General features: G+C 32.8%; 1 protein-coding gene across 4 annotated transcripts in view; it reads right to left on the bottom strand.

The window, feature by feature from the left end:
- Positions 1–1,062: 1,062 nt before the first annotated feature.
- The window catches only part of TMTC3 (transmembrane O-mannosyltransferase targeting cadherins 3), a 67,866-nt gene continuing 46,663 nt past the window's right edge, over positions 1,063–22,265 (bottom strand). For all 4 annotated transcript variants that reach the window (XM_047867493.1, XM_047867495.1, XM_047867494.1 and 1 more), the window contains exons 9-14: positions 20,432–20,552; positions 17,795–17,906; positions 13,251–13,354; positions 10,846–11,015; positions 8,953–9,179; positions 1,063–7,234 (exon numbers count right to left, since the gene is read on the bottom strand). In XM_047867493.1, coding sequence (XP_047723449.1) covers positions 6,420–7,234; positions 8,953–9,179; positions 10,846–11,015; positions 13,251–13,354; positions 17,795–17,906; positions 20,432–20,552 — 1,549 coding nt within the window. In that variant the 3' untranslated portion in view covers positions 1,063–6,419. The remainder of the gene's footprint in view (positions 7,235–8,952; positions 9,180–10,845; positions 11,016–13,250; positions 13,355–17,794; positions 17,907–20,431; positions 20,553–22,265) is intronic.

The raw sequence follows: 22,265 nt of genomic DNA, 5'->3' as shown, positions 1-22,265 counted from the left end.
TATTTACTGGTAGGCTTTTTCTCATACTTTTGCTTCTATATAAAAGCGTTTCAGGGACAACATGTTGTTGGACCTTGTATTTATAATTCAATGTAATTATATAAAACTTAGTTGAATATAATGAAAACACAAGAGAACTCTAACAGCTTATTTTTTGTTAGGTTTAACTTATTTTACATTCATTTGAATTACTGCTACATTAGTCCTTTATATCTTAGCATCTTTTTTTGTACTGCACTTTCATTTGCCCTGGCCCCATAACTAAATTCCATTGGGCTACGGTGAGTTTTCTTCTGATGGATTAAAAGTTACAAATTTTTCATATATTTGTAGTATTTGTTTTTAACCTAAGCCCCATAATCATGTTTAATGATGTCTTAAACTTTGCCACTGTTTTTGAGTAAATAAACCATTAGTAAGCTCTCATGTTCTTTTGGTTTCTCCCCTACCTCCTCCTTCCCTGCTTTAAACTGGATATACTTTTTCTTTTAGTTTCTCTTTCTTAAACTTATCAAATAGGCATGGGGTTTGGAAGAGAGGATGGGAGGAATGAACACCTCTGGATGTGATGTTTAATAGATCACTGGGTTCATGGTCCTGAAGTTTAGAGAAACTCTAGGCTGGAGGTTTGGAATCCTATAAAGCTGAAACCACTGCTCAAAGGAAACAGGGAAATAAAAAGGGTAGAAGAGAGAACATTGGTATTTAAGGTACAGGAATAAATTAAAAAGCTTGCAAATGATACTGCAGATCCATCACCAAGGGAAATTGCGGTGTCATATAAAGAGATCATGTATTAAAAATGTACACACTACAAAAGGTTCCCAATTTACAATGGTTTGACTTATGATTTTTTGCCTTTATGATGGTGTAAGAGATATACATTCGGTAGAAACTGTATTTCAGTTTGAATTTTGATCCTGTCCTGGGCTAGTGATACGCAGTATGATACTCTCTAGTCAGTGGTGGGCAGGATCAGCCAGCCATGAGATAATCAATACACTACAACTGTTCTATACCCATACAACCATTGTTTTTCACTTTCAGTACAGTATTCAATAATTACATGAGACATTGAACACTTTATTATAAAACAGGCTTTGTGTCTGATGATTTTGCCCAATTGTAGGCTAATGTAATTGTTCTGAACATTTAACATAGGCTAAGCTATGATGTTCACTAAGTTAGATGTATTAAGAACATTTTCAACTTACAATATTTTCAACTTCAATGGGTTTATTGGTATGTAACCCCATCGTAAATCAAGTAAGATCTGTATATTCACTACTCAGGAATTAGTTTTACAGATGTCACTATTGAGCATAAGTCCAATTCTGCTGACAGTTTGATTACTCTGATTCCACTCCCAAAAGGCAGTTACCTGGCCTGCCAGTGCCCATCAAAAACAGGATTCTGGTCATAAGTGGCCTTCTTGCAGTTACAAAGATTTTCTGTGGTCTTTCGCAATTCCTTGCTTAGATAGGCAGAATGGTGGAGAAACTCCATATCCCTCAAATAACTCCCACTGTATTGCCTGCAACTTTATAAAGAAAGAAGTTCATTTGACTTAACTGTTAAGATAACTAACAAGACCTATCATTTGTAGTTTAACATGGATTAATCAGATGACTTTCCTAATATCAGAAACTAAATCCATGGGGGAAGGAAGGAATAAGGACAATGGAGTTTAACCACTAAAGTCTTTAAGAAAGGGAAAACTAGAATGGTTTGGTGAGAAGTATTTTGCTTAAGGTAAAAACTGAAGGCATCAGGTTCCTATACAATAAAAACACGACTTGACGGGAATTATGCTATCCATTGGCAGAGTCATAGAAATGTTACTTTGAATAAAGTGGGTTCCAAAGAACATGAATTTGCCTGAGATTAAGTCTTCAGAGACTTTTAGGAAAGATTTTATCTTATGCTACCTTCCTAAAAGCAGTGAACAGCAAAAGAACAAGTTCCTTAGCTGGCTAAGGAACCAGCATTAAATATCTAATAATCTGTTTGCTATACGACCATCATTAACATTATCTCTGCTAACACATAAAGCAAATCATATGTATCAAATGCAAGCCTAAGCCTTGTGATTACATTAATGATTAACATCTATTATTTACTACATACCTAAGCCTTATGATTACATTAATGATTAACATCTATCATTTACTATACCAAGAACTATCCTAAACAATTTGAATATATTAATATTTTTAATATATAGATTTTTCCACTTGCTGAATTTACTTCAACAAATCAACTTAGAAATGTCATAAAACTTCTGACATATAAACATACTGCCATGTTATGAAACAGATGTTAACACCCGCTAAAAGTCAATAATCACTTGTTAGGAAAGCTGTTCATTAATAAGGCCAGTCTTTAGCAAAACTAAAACCATTGTTTCTTTAGTTTTCCCAATCTAATAAAATATTATCAAGCCACAATCAAATAAAATAAAGACAACACTGGATGGATAGATCAGTACTACTGGTTGGTTACAGCTGTAAACAGATTCATGTTGATACTATGTGAAAAAAAATTAAGCCAATTACATCAAATAAATCATGGCTTTTCTTTAACACAATTTACTACGTGATGTTAATTATGGTCCTTACCAAACATGTTTGGTAAAGACTATTTACAATGTACATGGCTGAGCATGCATTATTTATAGTTACAAAAATACCTGCCAGTTTATACAATAGGATATATACATATTAAACCTATATAAATGTAAACCAAGGACATACAGGTTAAACATTCCTTTAAGTTATATTAGTAAGGGTGGTACCAAGATTTGAATCCAGGCAGATCCATAACTCAGACTCCTAATTATTTCACCACACTGACTTCTACTTATGTGTATAAAAATCCATATTTGAATTTGTCTCATTTTCTTTAGTTTCTGTCACTAAGGGTTGAAAATGTATCACTGTTCTTGAAGCAATTTAACACGTCTTTCTCATATCACTGCTAATAAAAACTACCCACCAGCTCTTCTGTCTTTGTGGGGCAGAAATCTGTTGATACACTACTGTACTTCTCATTTGAACACTAAAAGGCAATTCAGGTGAAGGTTTTAAAAAGCATTTTATACTGAATATTTAGAAATACGGTACACACAGACACCACCATAATATAAAATGCATATAATATTAAACTATTTTCTTACAAACCCTTAACATGGATGGCTGATAGCTTCCAAGAGACAAAATTTTGGACAAAGGTACCAGATATTTTGGGGGGGTTCATTTTAAATATCATTTAGTCATGCAAAAAATTAGGAAGTTTTTAAAAAAATAAATATGACAAATATATGGATTTCTGAAGTAGAAACTGACATACAAATCTATATATTTTCATAATAGTTCTCATTAAAGCATCTTCAAAGAAGTATTCTGCAACATGAAGTTGAGAGCTCAAATTAGATGTAATGAAAACGCATGAGGTTTTATTAGAATTGTGTAATTCACATACTAAATATTTACATAAACGTAAACACAAAATTGCAAACATATTTGTTTTATCCTCCAAGTCATGAGCTTCATGAAATCATTTAGTGGTATAGTTACAAGATAAACCTCCCAATTCTGAATGTTAACAAGGAAATACCATAGGAGCAATAGGAGAAAAATGTAATTCTTTCTTCTGAGAAGCAGTGAAAAAGTAACATAACTGCCCCTTCGGGATTGTCAAAGCTTTCCTAGAACTCCTGGGGGAATATATTCTTTTGCAAAACAGTGAGAACTAAAACTACATCGCTTTACCAGCACACAGACCTATGATAAGCTTTCTTTTCCAAACATACAGATGCCTACAACTATGAACCATAGGTTAGTGACCTGGACTAAAATGCCCCTAACCATCCATATCCCCATAAAGGCAGTTCCAAAGAGGTGGGAAAAAATCTATTACCTTTTTTCACTTGAACAGCTTCAATAAAATTTCTACTATGAGTTTAAAGAGAATAATCACCTTACACATAAGCAAGCTTGACGGTACTTAAGATGAAATAAATACTAGTTGTTAAAAGAGCATAATTATTAACACATCAAAATTTAAGCGGGTTATGTTACTAAATTAAAAAGTTAACACAGAAGAGATAAAGAGGATTTTCTTGAACTAATTTAGAATTTCCTGAACTAATTTTGAGCAGTGGTCATTAACCCTGACTACAAATTAGAACCTGAGAACTTTAAGAAAAATAGAAGCATGGCCCCCTAAGAAATTCAGATTAAATTGTTGTGGGGTGGGATTCATATTTAAGAGCCCTCCAGATGATTCTAATATGAAGTGAGGGTTGAAACATTAATTTGGAAAAATCATTAATTATTCAGGGTGGATTTTAGTTAAATAAATTATTTAATTTATTCTAAGGCATTGTTCTAAGTGCAAATAAGGAGGAAATTCTTTTTTTCTATAAAAATCATTGGATAACAATATATTTTTTTATCTTTTCAATAGTTATACAATTTTATTAAAATATTACTCAAAGCTCTTATTATAATCTGCTGTCATGAAAGATTCTCTTTACTTTTCTGAATTATCTTTGTTTGATACTATAACAGAAGAGATCAAACTCAGAAACTTTTTCTCAAGATACGTGGAGAGAACATAAGATTAACATAGATTTTGTTTTTCAAGTCATAGTATATGAGGTATTCTCCATCTTATACCTGGAGTCACAAATCCATAATTTAAAAACTGAAACTGGGTATTGCTTTAAATCCTGAATAGAATCTCCTAAATCAAAAATGAACTATGATTGGTGTCAGTGCTTGATTTAAATTGCCTAAAAAAAATCTATGACACAACCTCAGGGAAGCTAGTAAGAGTGGGTCTTTAATGTAGACTATGTTTCTTATGACCTATTTAGAAAATATTTCTTTATAAAAACTTACAGTAATGATTTTTGAAACAATTTAGTTATCTCAGAGGAACAGAAATACAGTTTTTTAAATTCTACATAATTAGAAATCAGTTACTATCTCAGGATGATAGCTTGAGCTTTAACATTTTAAATTAAAACCAACTTTATTTGATACTGTAAACCTCATCTGAAATGTATTTTAACTCAAAAAATCAGATATAAATTAATAAATTTGATTTATACCTACTCTTCAACCTAACAGTTTTCAGGTTTAAATTTGCTAAAATTAACTATTAATCCTATATGAGGCTAACTACCTTTTATAGCTGGAAAGTATGCCAAAGACGATGAAATTTTGGTTAAACTGTAATATATGCATTTATAGGAAAATGCAACAGCAATTTGTTTCCATAGTTGATGGAATTAAAACAGCTTTAAATTTTTTATGAAAGCTCAGTAGTCAAAATAAATATTTAATAAAAATATACACCATAGGAAGATATCAAGAACTTAGTGTTTAAAAATAAAACTTTTTCACATTGTTTTGCCTTCAGTTAAATAAAGAACTCAATTTAGTTGTTTAAAGTATCTAAGGATGATTAAGTATGTTTTTGGAACAATTAAAATTCAAATAACACTAGAGAGAGAACACTAAGATGAAAGAGAATCTTACTATGTTTTAACTCAAAAGTTTAAATAAAGTTATAATTATTGGAAATTTTTCAATCTGACTAGACTCTAATAAACCTGAACAGTTTGGGGAGTAAAAAATCAAAGCTAGCTATGATTTATGTGGGGTTCATGCTGTGAAACTCTCAGTATGTAAAAAAATAAAAATACAGTATATATGAGCACCATTAGAAATGTGTGTGTGTATTTAAAACTTTACCTGATTAAAAATTGCATTTCAGAGTAAAGTTAAGGACAAGCACACAATTATGAAAAATACATTCTTAAACTAACATGTCATAGGACTTATTTAAAAAAGTTTTACCTGGCAGTCCTTCTAAAAATCAACCAAAGAACATAACCTAAAAGAAGCCAGTATTCTTTTGTGGTGCCACGTTCCTTTGTTAAACAGAAGTTGCTAAAGAAAAAAGAATGTGTTCATTAAGTGTTTTCAATCCATAGTCAGATTCCAAAGGTAACAGAAGGTAATGAAGTCAACTAATAAATGCAAATTCATAGAATAAACTAGCATATGTTGAATCTGCCCCCAAGGGTTTATCATTCAGGCTTTAGATTATTTTTGAGAATAGTCAAGATTACTCTGCAGGTAGATTCTTCTACATAAAAGATACAAATTTGCCAACTGTAATTTAGTATTTCTGCTATATTTGCCAAAACTCAGAACTACTATCATATCTCATACAATACATACCCTGGGGTAACACAGGTATTTAATGAAAATCGTATTTTGATCCTATGTAGAGGCAGCTCATGATAGACTGTCACATGTACACTTGTTTTTTCAAAGCTCCCAGTATAAACAATCACACAAGATAGACTGAAGTTCTTTGAAGACATTGTCACATGATAAATAATGCTATTCACCATTTAAAATACGTTCAATCTCTTCTAGTCTTTTTAAAGCAGCAACTCTTTTTTTCTCAATTTCTTTGATTTCTTTTGTTGTTTTATGGGGGGTCTCTTTGTCTGTACTTTTTCCTAATAGTTTGTTGGACTTAGACTGACTTTTATTATCACTTGGTTTTATGATCTGTGTAGGTCTGGGTTCACTTCTTACTTCTTTTACATTTTCAGTTGGAATTTTGTCTCCTTCTACACCTGAAGTCTTACCAGCTGGGGATACTGGCTGTTCTGCAAAACTAGATGAGGATATTTTATCCCTGACTATATTCAAATGGCGTTGAATATATTCTTCATGTGGTGCTAATGCCAATGTTTCAACCAGGCATCTTTCAGCTTTTAGTAAGTCCTTCTCTTCAAAATAAACAACACAAAGATTGTGTTTTCCTTGCACATTGTTTGGATCCATCTCCAAAATTTTTTCAAAACATTTTTTTGCTCCAAGTATATCTTTCTTTTGATTCATCAGAATGTCTCCCTTTAAAATGAGACCTTTGATATGGTCAGGATAGTATCTGAGTAACTCTTCCAAAATTGGCAAAGCCATTAATTCCTTTGCAGTCTGAGAATACAGGAGAGCCAGGTTAAACAAAGCACTTCTAAAATCGGCTTGTAAGTTTATGGCTTTCTTCATCCACATCTCTGCTTCACTGTCCTTTTTGTCATCCATGGCAAGCATTCCCAAATTGAAATAACCATTAGCATCTTGTGGCTCTTCATTTATGTAGCTAAGAAGGCGTTTTCTAGCTTCAGGTCTAAGTTTAACCTCACCTAAGAATAATTAAAAAAAAAAAAATACACATTGTTAACAAATGAATTAATAAGCCTGAGGAACAAAAGCCACTTTCAGTATTTATCTAGTTAAGATTACAAAAAGACAGCATCAAAACAACTAATTTCTGTACCTACATCAAAAAGTGGAATGAAAAAAACCCAAAGTTTTCACAGGAAAGACAGTTGTGTTTGAAACACTGAAATGATAGCCCATTTCTTTTCCTTTAAAGCAGAAAGAGTGCCTCAAAAATCAGAAGGGATGACATATCTCCTTAGTTAAGAATCTAACTGGTAGTAGCAGAGGAAGAAAACACAATTAGGGGGAAGAGGCCTGGGATTTGCCAAAAATGACATGTATTCTAATCTTGACTCTATTAACACTATGACTTTATACATTAAACAAATAACTTCTCTGGGTTAGCCTGCTGAATTTTCTAGGCATTACATGGGATATATGTAAAACAGCTGAGCAAATAGTAACTACTACTGGATAAACAGAATGTTTCAGTCTTACAAAATAAGATTTTTAATTACTTCAATTTTTTAAAGATTTTCAAAGGTAAAAATATACCATTAAATATAAAGCTTATAAATTTAAATATAAATTAGGATGCAAATATTTGAGATAATTTCTATTGTAAATAAATAGAAAAACTTCAAGTTCCACAACTACAAATCTTAGGGTGCAATCTTGTGTTGAATACTGGGCATTTTTCATGATTGCCAAGGTTAGCTAACTTTACAAAAACATTAGCTTTTCTCTAAATTTATGTTTCGAATACCAGGCATAAATATCTCCCTCTATACTTTTATTTGACAGTAAGATGAATAAAAAACATTGTAAAATAAATCAGTCAGCTTAAGTTCTTATCTTGAACTAGTTTTACTAAACTAGCCATATGACATTTGGGGTAGTTATTAGATCTATTTGGTCCTTACTCTAATATACTAAATAGAACGATGGCAAAAGTAAATTCAAATACCCTCTTTAACTCAAATACTATGATTTTATGATTCTTTCATTTTTTGTAAAAGTTTTTAAAAAGTAAGATTTAACTACAAAAATCTAAATGTACAAATTTTTTCCAAATTAAAAATTAAGATTAAAAATTATAAATACTGCCTTTTGTTGTAGTACTAAAATACCCATGTATCAAAGATCCTAATTTACTGTCACGAATAATTTAGTTTCGTTAAATTACAAAAAATTATAAATTACAAAAAATTATAAATTACAATAATACGTCAGAAAATAACACTAGATATAAAATGATACCAAAAGTACTTGCTCTTACAAATCAAGGTAAAATAGATTGTTCTGTTTTTTTTCTAAAATAAATAGAAATATAATGCTCGTCTCCCTAGAAATAATTATATAAGAATTTTTGCAAGTTCTGATTATTTAGATGGTATATTTAGGAGTAAGAAATTATATATTTCTGTGCATAAAATTGACAAAACAGATTAAAAAGGCACTGCTTAATAGACTGCTTGAATATTAAGTCTTAACACATACCCAAAGAACTAATAATTGTGTTAAAGCATATTACTTGAAAACTTTACTTCAAGTATTTTAAATATTCTTATATTTATCTGCAGTTTTGATATAAACTATTCATAAAACGTTTGCTACTCATAATGTAACTTAAGTTCAGATTTCATTATACTTCAAACTATAATGTGTTTAAATATAGAACTATTTTAAGAAAACATACCTGATTCTTGCATTAATATAGCAGAATTGAATAATGCTAGCTTATGCTTTGGATTTAATTCTAAAGCACGATTAAAATTTTTTAGGGCTTCATTTGGTTCTTTAAGTTCAATATGAACAATCGCCAAGTTGTACCAAAGATCTGCATTATTTCTGTCCAGCTCTAGTGCTTTAAGATATGCTTCTTTTGCCTTAAGAGGTTTATTCATTTTTAAAAGCAATTCTCCTCTGTGGAAAAATCAAACACAAGCTTTACTTACAACATTACCATGTCAATGTGTAGATACTATTTTTTGTAAGTTTCAACTTTTTCCACATATTCACAGCTTTCCTTTTTCCTTTTAACCCAGGCTTTTAAAGTTTTCTACCAAAAATATCTGAAAATGTCCTCAAACCTGAACTCATTAGTTTAGCAAATTTGGTTTGTTAGGTTTTCAAGTATAATTAAAGAAAGAAACAGCATACCTGACTTTAAAGGGTAAGATGCGGGGAGGTATCCAAGAAAGGGGAACAGAGAAAATATATTCTTTAATTGTATCTTGAAAGAAGGCAGACCAGACTACATCATAAAATTGGCAGCGACAAGAACGGGAGATTAAGTTTTCAGGGGACCAAGTAATAGCATTTGAAGAAGGAAAATAAATATGGTAGTGATGGGAAAATTCCAGTATTCAAATCTATGTTAGAAGTCTCATTTATAAAGAGCAGAATGAAAATTTTGCCCCTTTTATATTAATTTATTATTCTACAATGTATTCTTATAAAATGGCCATTCATTAAAACGAAAGAAAAAAACTCCCCAAAACAACAAAAAAAGAGTTTTTAAAAAAGCTGACTAGTAGGCAGGGTAGGAGGGCACTAGTGCCACCTGCAGGTACCTTTGAGGAACACATGTGGAACGGAAGATCACAGTTTGAAAACCATTTTACAAATCCTTCTAATACGGATCTATTATCTGTTAGAGCTTTAAAAAGTCATTTTGTTTAAGCACATATGTGCAAATAAATTTAGGCAGTAATATGAGAATACTTTTATTATGATACCATTTTTTCCTTTAAGTATAAGCATAGGAATGAAATCAAATGAATGACTAATATTCTCAAAGCAACTTCTGGAAAGAGCATCTGTCCAAGATGTTATTTTTTAATGCAGATTGTTGAATAATTCTTCATAGATTAACACATGACAGATTTTATTTATATATGCAACCCCACTAAACTTAGCTAATTTCAACAAGTACTGGATAAAACTGAACAAAGACAGCCTCCCAACTTATGAACAGATTTTATCTCAAAAACTAATGAAATTCTGAATGCATTTTCCCCATAAGAACAATGTTAAAAATTATGATTAGGTTTCTGGGCCAGCGGATGAAGCAGAGTTTAATATACAATTTTACTCAAGTATAATACAAATGATAATCCTTACATGGTAAAATATATTAAGTTCTCTCTAACATGTGCGGCCAAAAGTTTTTGTACTGACAACTAAAAAGTTTCTTTGTGATAAATAAAAGGCATAATAACCAATCAGTTGTCAGTATTTAAGAAAGCTCTTGAGAGTTGGATATTAGAAGTAATTATTAGAAAATACAAGTTTCAAGTGCTTTAAGTAAAAAAGAATGTGACAATAAGAAGTAAATGAAACTAACAAGAAGCTTCTACTCTTTCTTCCGTATAAAACCTTAGTTTGCTACTACAAGTGACAGTCAATTTCAAATCAAATCAATTAAATTTGATTGTAAGTCTAAACTAGGGTATGTTTCTATGTTCTTGGTCGCCAAATAAGATTACTAAAAGAAAAAAAAAAGGCAATTTAGTTCAGACAGTCAAAATGTACATTCAGATACAGCTTCAATTCTCTGTAATACAACTTAAAAGTGAACTACAAATACCTGCTAATATAAGCCTGCTTGAAGTCGGGTCTCATGCTTATTGCTTGCCGGTACAGCTGATCTGCTTCTTCCAGCCGGGACTCATTTGCTCTGATCAGATTGGCCAGATTAATATAAACATTTAGGTGGTTAGGGGCAATTCTGGCTGCATATTTTTTACCAGGAATAATCTGTTCAGAAAAACATAACTGGATGTTTCAGTACCACATAAAAATAAAAAATAAGTATTCTTAGTAGCTTACTTCAAATATATATGACATAAAAAGGTTATGGTACCAGTTTGTATTGCTATACTGAAATAAGTCATAAAAACGTGAAAGTACCTACAGTATTTATAAAATGTTAATAAAATAATTAATATTTTGTGGTATTACAGGAGATAATATTTTTTCACTCATGCCAGCTCAATGGAATATTGTTAGCTTTTTATTTACATGCATCATTTTATAAAATCGTAACTAAATCTAAACTTTTGAGACTAAGGTCTGTTAGCATATTTGTATCAGACAAGGAATAGAAAGAACTCAGGTATCTTTCCTCTCAGTGTAGTGTATTTGTTACAGCATGTCAGCTTCCATGTTGTCAGCAAATTACTTCCTGGTTGTGACAGGGTGGTTAATTTGTTAAGAGTTATACTAAAGCCTCATTTGGTAGAATTAGGAAATAAAATTCCCTTGTTAACTGATTATTCAGGTTAAGTAAAGATTATAAAAGATATATAGACCCAAATTTTCTTTTTTTTTTTTTTAATTTTTTTTTTTTCAACGTTTATTTATTTTTGGGACAGAGAGAGACAGAGCATGAACGGGGGAGGGGCAGAGAGAGAGGGAGACACAGAATCGGAAACAGGCTCCAGGCTCTGAGCCATCAGCCCAGAGCCTGACGCGGGGCTCGAACTCACGGACCGCGAGATCGTGACCTGGCTGAAGTCGGACGCTTAACCAACTGCGCGCCACCCAGGCGCCCCTAGACCCAAATTTTCAAGAAAGTAATAAATTATATCTGAAAAAAGTCTATATTGAACACAATATAACTTTAGAATCGTAGGACTGAAACAATGCTTAAGATCATGTGGTCCAACTGTTTTTGAAACATTTATCAAACTATATCTAATTATTTTAATATTATAATTATTAATATAATATTAATATATACTACCATTGAGAAGACTGTAGTGCAGTTTTTTTTTTTAATGTTTATTTTTGAGAGAGAGAGAAAGAGAAAGACAGAAAGAGAGAGAGCGTGCACCAGTGGGGGAAGGGCAGTGAGGGAGGGAGACACAGCATCCATAGCAGGCTCTAGGCTCTGAACTGTCAGCATAGAGCCTGACATGGGGCTTGAACTCACTCATAAACTGCAAGATCATGACCTGAGCCAAAGTCCGACACTTAACCAACTGAGCCACCCAGGTGCCCTGCAAACTATTTTTTCTGATGAAAGACAGGATCTGACTTTCCAACTTTCATGCTATATTATAATATCCAATGAATTTTCTGCATGTGTCATTGTTACAACTGAACACAATACAGCAACAGAGGTGTATCCCCTCATTTTATTAGTTTTTTATTCATTTATCTTTTGATAGGAATAATGTTGCATTTAGTGCTTAATGTACTATATAAAAATCTCTTCACTTAAAGTTACTTAACTCATTGATAACTTGTAATCAAGAATATCTAAAATTCATAGCTTTATAAAATTTTTTACAAACATAAGTTTAATCTTTGCCTTTTTAAAATTTATTTATTTTTGAGAGAGCGAGTGTATGCACACGAGCATGTGGAAGGGGCGGAAAGAGAGAATTGCAAGCAGGTTCTACACTATCAGGCACAGAGTCCAATGCGGGGCTCGAACTCACCAACTGTGAGATCACGACCTGAGCCGAACTCAAGAGTTGGATGCTTAACCAACTGAGCCACCCAAGCTCTCCTAGAAATTTTTAATTAAGTGAGCTACAAAAGTAAATATAATCCTTTATAAAACTTGTAGTACTATGCTCAGCAAAATAAGTCACAGAAAGACAAATACTATATGATTTCACTCATGTGGAATTTAAGAAACAAGCAAGCAAAGGAGAAAGAGAGGTAAAACAAGAAACAAACTCCTAAATATAGAGAACAAACTAATGGTTACCAGAGGGAAGATTGGCAGGGAGATGGGTGAAATAGGGAATGGGGATTAAAGAGTGCACTTGTATGAAAGTGTTCAATCACTATATTGTACACCTGAAACTATTATCACACTATATGTTAATTAGAATTTAAATAAAAACTTGTAGTAATAAATGGTTTATTGGACACTTTACATTTGTATCAACAAATTGAAGAAAAGATAATCTAGGTAATTCTATTCATTATGGACATCTAGTAGATATAACACAATAGAAATAAATTATGACAACTTACTTGGGGCATCAGGGACTTAGCCATCATGTAAGATTCTTCAGCTTCTTTGGTTCTATTTAAATTTTTATAAGTTCTTCCTACATTCATGTGAGCACCAATATCATCTAAAATTTAAAAAAAAGTCATTTGTTGGCAAATATACTAAATAGTATTCAATGTAAACCCAAGCTTCTAGCAACAAAACACTAGGCAAAAAAAATACAAAAGCAAGCAACAGGTCCTGCATCCTCCTTAAAGTTCTTCTAACACAGAATGATTGATGCTATACTAGAAAATTATGTCATAAAGTACTCTAAGGACAGAAACTGCATATATGACATGAAAGGGGAGATATAGAGGTAATAAAGAAATCTGTATCATTTCTCTTCAGATTTTACTATACTATACTAAGGCTTGTTTCCATTTCCTTGATGCATAGCTCTGGAATTCACTCAAAATGTATGGCTCAACTCTAAAAGTAAAAAGATCTACAAGTGAAAAAGATCATGATTCCTAGAATTATTTCGAGTGTTATAACTAACAAATATACATGCATGGTGGGATGGGGCAATGAGACTATGAAAAAACTCTGCAATTTTGTTTTTTAAAATTTTTCTGAATGTGGTCAGAATGCAAGTTTAATAAAATATTAGGATTCTCCAGTACCACTTAAGATGCAGCAGCCCATCCTACATAACATATTTATAACTTTTTAAAAGGCTGTGTTACTATCAGTATGTCAGAAACTTTTATCTGATATTCTGGTATGGAGAATCAAACCCAAATTTTTTCAGGGAAACAAAAAATACGTTATTTAAATAAGAAAGATATTAGGGCCCACTGCATACTACTTTTAGGACACATTTCCCAGTAAATATTTCAAAGGTTTGGAATAAAGATAGAAGAGAGAAGATCTTAAATCAGACAAATGTTATTGAATGAATCTCTCGCAGACATGACAAGGTTTCACATTATGATTTCTACTTGCCTATGACACCAATGATTTTGCCTGCTGAATAGTTTTCTGCCTGCACCTCCTAGGACACATAGGGGCCAAGCATATATATCTTAGTCATTCTCTTAGGATGACAGTAAACAGTCCTAAAATCTTGGTACATTATGTTTCAGGCTGGTAATTGTGCACACTGCACAGAAAATGTCATATGCAGCACAGGTTTGGTTAAAGAAGTAAGGGACAAGATTGGGAGGAAAGGGCTGATTTTTTGTTTTTTGATGTACTGCTGAGTCTTTAAAAAAAAAAAAAATTTAACGTTTATTTATTTTTGAGACAGAGAGAGACAGAGCATGAACAGGGGAGGGTCAGAGAGAGAGGGAGGGAATCCCAAGCAGGCTCCGGGCTCTGAGCTGTCAGCACAGAGCCCGACGCAGGGCTTGAACTCACAAACGGTGAGATCATGACCTGAGCTGAAGTAGGGCACTCAACTGACTGAGCCACCCAGGCGCCCCAATGAGTCTTAAGGGGTTTCAGGAGAGGTCAAGAGGGATATAAAAAAAAAAAAGAAAAAAAATTGCTTAGGCAAACCATTCCCAGTCCTGGCTGCAAATTAGGATACCTATGTACTTTCAAAAAGTCAGATAACCTCAGCACCACCTCACTCTATCAAAATAGAATCTATAGAAACATGATCTGGGAAAATGTTTTTACAAGGTTTCAAAGGCGGTTCTGATGTAGAACCAAGGTTGAAATTCACTGCATTACCAAGAGCATATAAAAATAGAGTAGGTAGTATTTGCTCTTATATAGCTCATTTTTTAAAATTTCAAATAAATCTATATCATTTATTTTTACATATTTTTAATTTTTTAAAGTTTTTATTTTTTTAATTCTTTTTTTTTTTTAATATTTATTTTTGAGAGAGAGAGAGAGAGAGAGAGAGAGAGAGAGAGAGAGAGAGAGAGAGAGAGAAAGAGCCTGAGCAGGGGAGGGGCAGAGAAAGAGGGAGACGCAGAATCCAAAGCAGGCCCCAGGCTCTGAGCTATCAGCACAGGGCCCGAAGCAGGGCTGGAACTAATGGACCATGAGATCATGACCTGAGCCAAAGTCAGATGCTTAACTGACTGGGCCACTCAGGCTCCTCAAATCTATACCATTTATTATAGAGATCAGAAAGTTACTTAGAAAAACTAAGTTACTAAGAACCTGAAAAAAATTAATTATAAAGTGAGAATTTAAGGAAAGAACAAAGAAACTGGTAGTTTAGATAAACAAAATTCAGCGAAGTATTTACAATGTTATTGACATCAGCTCCAATTGTAGAAAGAAAATATGTTGGGGCGCCTGGGTGGCTCAGTCGGTTAGGCGTCTGACTTTAGCTCAAGTCATAATCTCATGGCTCATGGATTCAAACCCCACATTGGGTTCTATACTGACAGCTCAGAGCCTGGAGTCTGCTTCAGATTCTGTGGTCTCCCTCTCTCTCTCTGCACTTACCCCTTTCACACTCTACCTTCTGTATCAAAAATAAACATTAAAAAATTTTTTTTTAATAAAAGAAAAGAAAGAGGTTACCTACTTGGATGAAAGACAAGGCAAATTAATACCCACGGAAATTAGGTTCTTAAAATTATGGCAAGGAGATATTGTCATCAATGCAGACTTCAGACACTAGAGTAAGGCAGCCCTACTTTCTCAAAGAACTAAGGTAGCAATTAGATAACCTACAACAAAGCTAATAAAATGAAAGACAAAATTTCTAAGCAGTTTCTTATAAGTTAACAGAGTTTTAAGATTTCAGAGAAGGAAGGAAATAACCATTACTAAAGTAAATTTAAATTTGAAAACAAACAAAAAGGGTTGGAAAAGAAGACAAGATATAAAAAGCAATGACATTTAAATGACTTTTAAAAAGCTATAGGATGGGGTGCCTGGGTGGCGCAGTCGGTTAAGCGTCCGACTTCAGCCAGGTCACGATCTCGCGGTCCGTGAGTTTGAGCCCCGCGTCGGGCTCTGGGCTGATGGCTCAGAGCCTGGAGCCTGTTTCCGATTCTGTGTCTCCCTCTCTCTCTGCCCCTCCCCCGTTCATGCTCTGTCTCTCTCTGTCCCAAAAATAAATAAACGTTGAAAAAAAAAAATTCTAAAAAAAAAAAAAATTCTAAAAAAAAAAAAAATAAATAAAAAAAAAAAATAAAAAGCTATAGGATTTCAACAGACAGTCCTGCTATTATGAGTGTGCTATCCAAACCAACAATAGCATGAATCTAGCAGTCTATCTTTAATTCAATGTAAATGAGAACTGATAAGTACTCGGCAACTTTGTACCTAATAATTCCTTTTCCACCAACAATGAAGCTAAGCAATCTCACACTGGTGGCCCTGGCATCTATGTTGCTTTCCAGTATTTCCTATCTACAAAATTATCTGTCAATTCATCTAAAGAGATAAACTTAAAAACACCTGAAAACTCATAAATACTCTTTAAACATTTCTATATTGACAACATCAAAGTTGAACTACAGGTCCATGATTTTTTTCTCGCATGAATAATTTCAAAGATTTGGACTTAGATAAAAATGAAATCAAAACAAACCTTATAGAATTCTGGTGTTCCTTGACAAAAATCTATCCTTGTCTTGTAAAGATGTTTATGGAAACTGCAATTCCATTTGTAAAAATTTTATCTTTGTCAAATGGAATTTTTTTTTTTTAAACACTGGTAACCATCAAAACAAAAAAACCACAATTCTTCGTTTAACACAACATGTGTGTCACCTTCTCAGACCACTGCATAATTTATAATCTTACTCTGGTTAAGCAAGAAAAGCCTTCAGACTCAATGTTTCATTTATTTTTTTAAAGTAATTTTAAAATGTTATGAATCCCTATTTATGTGCTCAACTGTTCCAAGGTTTTAAATATCTAGACACTACCCCAAATTTTTACCTCTAGTCTCAATATCCCTTATCTCCAGTCTTATGAATCTATCTGTGTATGTGTAACACTGACAAAAAAGGACTCTTGGTGTCCCTCCATATATGCCATTTCATCTATCAAATCTATGAAGAACACAACTAAAAAACAAAGAAAAAGCTAGGATGCCTCTAAATATCAAATTCAATGTTTCTAACTTTATGTACTTTTTCAAGTACTTTACGTACATAGAGGGGAGGGACAAAGAGAGGAAGAGAAAGAATCCCAAATAAACTGGTTTACCTATTTTCTTAGCCCATGGCTAATTAGAAACAGCAATTTTGAGAATATTGTAGAGAAGTCATACTAATGGAAGTATTAGCAATTATCTCAAGAAAGGCAAACAGTGACAACTGACAATGAGGGGAAAACTTATTTTAACACCAAGTACTTGTACCTGGCAAAGCTATACTTCACCAAATTATCAGTACCACCCAACAACTCTGCTATATCAAAATAAATTCCTTAAATGTCTAAGTAGCTCTAACATATAATCCAACTCAAAATAAGCCATCATCGAGCACTATAGTTTTCAAGTCACCTGGAATGAACAAACCTCTTACTTTTATTTTCCCAAATATAATTCAAGTTTTAAAAACAAGCTATCCAAATAGTTTTATTAATTAATAATGCTTACCTGGCTGAACATGAGTAGCCTGTAAGAAGTATTTCAAAGCTCTCTCAAAGTTTTTTTCATTTTCCAGAGCATGACCCACATTATTCCATAATTTGGCATTATTTTTATTTACCTTAAATACATAAGCATAGATAGAAATTAGTTACAATTAAGAAAATACAACTCCAATTAACACAGATATTTATCTGGTATACCATCAGGAATGGAGTATTCTACAGAGATATCCACGAATGGGTGAAGGTGGTCAAAGATACAAACTTTCAGTTACAAGATAAATAAGTTCTATGGATGCAATGTATAGCATGGTGATTATAGTTAACAATGTTGTATATTTGAAAGTTTCTGAGAGTAGACCTTCAAAATTCTCATCAAAAAAGAAAAATTGTAAATACATGACAGATTTTAACTTGTTGCAGTAATTATTTTGTAATATATCCATAAATTACATCGTACACCTTAAACTAATACAAAGTTATATGTCAATTATACCTCAATAAAACTTGAAAAAGTAATTGAGACTTTCTCCCAAAAAAGAAAAACTTGTGGATCTATATCTATATATAAATATATATATATATTTATATATATATATATATATATATATATATATATATATATATATATATATATATAAATATATATATATATCTCCAATCAACACAGATATTTTTTTGGTATATTATTAGAAATGGAGTGTTTGACAGAGGTGTCCCTGGAGAGGAGAAATGAGCAAAATGAACACAGCTTCACCAAATTTACTCTCCTTCCTTTTAACATCAACATACTAAAACCATAGCAGTCTAATTTCATCTGTTTTATATATTAGAATTTTACTAAAACTTTTATTTGATCAAAGCAGCTTGGACTGCTGGCTGGCTCAGTCAGTAGAGAATGTGACTCTTAATCTCAGGGCCGTGAATTCAAGTCCCACATTGGACACAGACCTTACTAAAAAGAAAACCAAAAAACAAGCTACAATGTTGTTTGAAAGCTGCTCTATTTATATTCTTTTGGAAGAGAAGGTATTTGAACATGAGAATATATTTAACACTTCACTATTTATTTTTTAGGCTTATTATAAAGCTGTTTATGTGGTCTATTATGGTAATGGGAGCCCTGGGATTAAAGTTCTAAGTTGATCTGTGCTTTCAGAGTTCACTGATGGGCATGGTGTTCCTGCAGGAAGAGGATGGTAGCTGGCCAAGGAACTAGCTTCAGTGACTAGGACTGTGGTTTTGAGATTGTCCTAGGAGTAAGGATAAGCAAAAATCTTGAAAATTATGGGGCTCCACTGGTATTTTAGGAGTGCAGATTAAGAGGAATGGTAATGAGGTCTCTTCTATTTATAAACTTCTGAGCTAGAGGAAAGAGTGGAGCTACTGAGAATAAATGATAGTCATGTGATCTTAAACTGATGTCAAATCAAGAAATGACATTGACTACTGGAATGAAGCAGTATTCTAGTAAAGCCAGGCAATGGGGAGTACACAAATAGTCAAAAAGAATTTACAGATTTGAAGAGAAGCACCTGAAAAACAAAATCATTGGTTTTAACTTTTACAGAAACCAAATTTTATGATTTTTAAAAAGACCTTATTCCTAGATGTCGTCCATTCTACAGAAATGCTTTATCACTCCTTCCTGCCAGTGCATATCTTAACTACCATACTGTAACCACTGGTTATCTTCCACATAGTAAGGTGCCATTTTTGTTATGTATTTTATTTCATTGAATCTAAGATGCCATCATTTCTAAGACTCACCATTAAGAAAAAAATAAGCCACTAGGGGCGCCTGGGTGGCTTGGTGGGTTAAGCGTCCGACTTTGGCTCAGGTAATGATCTCACGGCTGGTGAGTTCAAGCCCTGCGTCAGGCTCTGTGCTGACAGCTCAGAGCTTGGAGCCTGCTTTGGATTCTGTGTCTCCCTCTCTCCCTGCCCCTCCCCTGCTCCTGCTCTGTCTCTCTCAAAAATAAATAAACATTTAAAAAAAAAAAACTAAAAAAAAAAAAAAGAAAAAAATAAGCCACTAATTGTTAAGATGCCTCTCACTCTAAGATTTATTCTGATTTTAGAGATGTTAAAAGGTAAAAATAAAAAAAAAAAAGAAAAAAGAAAAAGTGCACCTTTAGAACTAGTGAACCATATATAGTATTCTTAAATTTTTTTTTTTAATGTTTATTTATATTTGAGAAAGAAAGAGCCTGAGCAGGGGAGAGGTAAAGAGGGAGACACAGAATCCGAAGCAGGCTCCAGGCTCTGAGCTATCAGCACAGAGCCTGATGCAGGGCTCAAACTCATAAGCTGTGAGATCATGACCAGAGCTGAAGTCCAATGCTTAACCAACTGAGCCACCCAGGCTCCCCTACAGTATTCTTAAACATTCTATTATCATTTGAGCTTCTAACAACTATATAGTATTTAGAAAATTATTCATATATGCTGTAGACATACAACTAAGTACTATTCAGAGCCCTGGTTATGGTATATATTATATAAAGAACAAATTTTTATTAATCTTTTGGTGAACTACTTAAAATTGACAGTTAAATGTCTAATTAAATGTAAAAACATCTTAAACATGACTATAAGAAATCATTAATGACATACTTTCCTGTCATTCTGGGTAATACTTTACCTTCAAGGCTGACATAAACAATGTATATTCAGACTCCCAATCCCAATTTCTGTGGAGTGTTTTTAAGGCATGAGTGAATATCACCATAGACAGACAAACCCAGGATAATTTTTTTAATACACTGTTTAAGAGAAAAAAGCAGAACAAAAACAACATTATCTATATCACCAGAAGCATTTTACCTTTTACAATAGAGGTAAGAAATATGTTAAATATCCCCAAATATCATGTTTGAGTTTATTTCAAGGAATGAGGATCCTTCTAACAATTATCCAACTTCAAAGGCAACACCAAAAAATTAAATATTATGCACACTGCCTTCTACTTCAGTCTTAAATTATATTAAATATTCCACTATTGGTCTCTATTTCAAAAAGTCTGCTTAAGTTTAATAACAAAAAACCCGATAAACCAATTTTTAAGTATGACTTTCTTTTTGGGGCCTTTACTTACAACTTGAACATTCTTAATTGTGTTTATCAACGGTCAATTTTATCATTGCTGTATTTTAAAAAATTTTGGCTTACCCAGACTGCATCTATACCACAGATTATCATGACATTCTTTGAATATTTTCACATTCTAAAGCTAGAGTTATTTATGATAAGTCATAGTAAAAATAACTCTTTACGTAATAGATACAATATAGCTTATATAGTTTTAGGCTAATTTGTTGGGAAACAATTCCTCATGTATAAAAAGGTTACACTTCAATAATCCCTATGATCACATTCATTACTACTGTTCTCTGAGTCTATTTTTTTGTCTCAGTAACACAGTTTAACTTCTTTCATTTTGACAGAACCACTTAATCAGGATAAGAGTGCATGGATCAGAAAGAAAATGGACACTGGAGGCAGTAAGATGTAAATGTGAATCAAGAGTCTACTATTTACTAGCTGTGTGATCTTGAGGTAATCTGGTTCAGTAACCTGTATGAGTTTCAATTTTCAAATGTGCACACCAGAGTTAAGGAAAGTTAGATTAAATGAGAAAACAAATCTAAAAGGTCTATCATGGCTCCTGGCACCTGGGAAGCACTCAAAAACTGGTAGTAATTATAACTGGATAAACGGGTAGAAGAGAAAAGGCTTGGTAGATGTTAGCAAAAATTGTAGACATGGATGAGATCATCCAGAGAGAATATGCAACGTGACAAAAATGGCTGTGAATAAAACTCTGAGAAATAAATATTTAAAGAGCAGTTATAGCAATAAGAATCTGAGAAGAGACTGAACAGAGATGAAGAGACATGGAAGAGAATTAGGAGAGACACTTTTTACAGATGCCCAGGAAATAAATTTTAAATACAAGCACTGACTGGATTTAGTTACTAGAATGCAATGATATAGAGAGAAGTCAGAATTCTGTGTGTTGAAGGATGACTAGAAAGTGAGAAAGCAGAGTCGGTGACCATTTCTTGCATATATACAATGTGAATATTCTGTTCCTTAATTGTTAGTTTGAGGCCTCTAGGACATGGTAGTTATGATGAAGATAGTGATATCAAATTACAGACTGCTTACTATATACATTTTACATATATTAAATCAACATGACTCACTTAAATAAGAAGCCTATATCTTAGTTCACTGCATGTGGAAGTGGCAATGGTAATTTGTAACTTTAGTCTCAATAATATCCTTGTTTTCATTTGGGTCTAACTCAAAGTGTGTTAGGTTTCAGGCTTACAACAAAATTCTATAAATAAGAGAAAGAACATAGGGTGAGGTGGGTGCCATGGAGCTTTCTTAACTTCAATTACAGAAATATGAGGAAACGATCAAGATGGAAAATAAAAAGGTATAAAAATGTGACTTATACAACTAAACAC

Source organism: Prionailurus viverrinus, chromosome B4 (assembly GCF_022837055.1).
Source record: "Prionailurus viverrinus isolate Anna chromosome B4, UM_Priviv_1.0, whole genome shotgun sequence".
Taxonomy (NCBI): Eukaryota; Metazoa; Chordata; class Mammalia; order Carnivora; family Felidae; genus Prionailurus; species Prionailurus viverrinus.
This window is presented reverse-complemented; position numbering and strand designations above follow the sequence as displayed.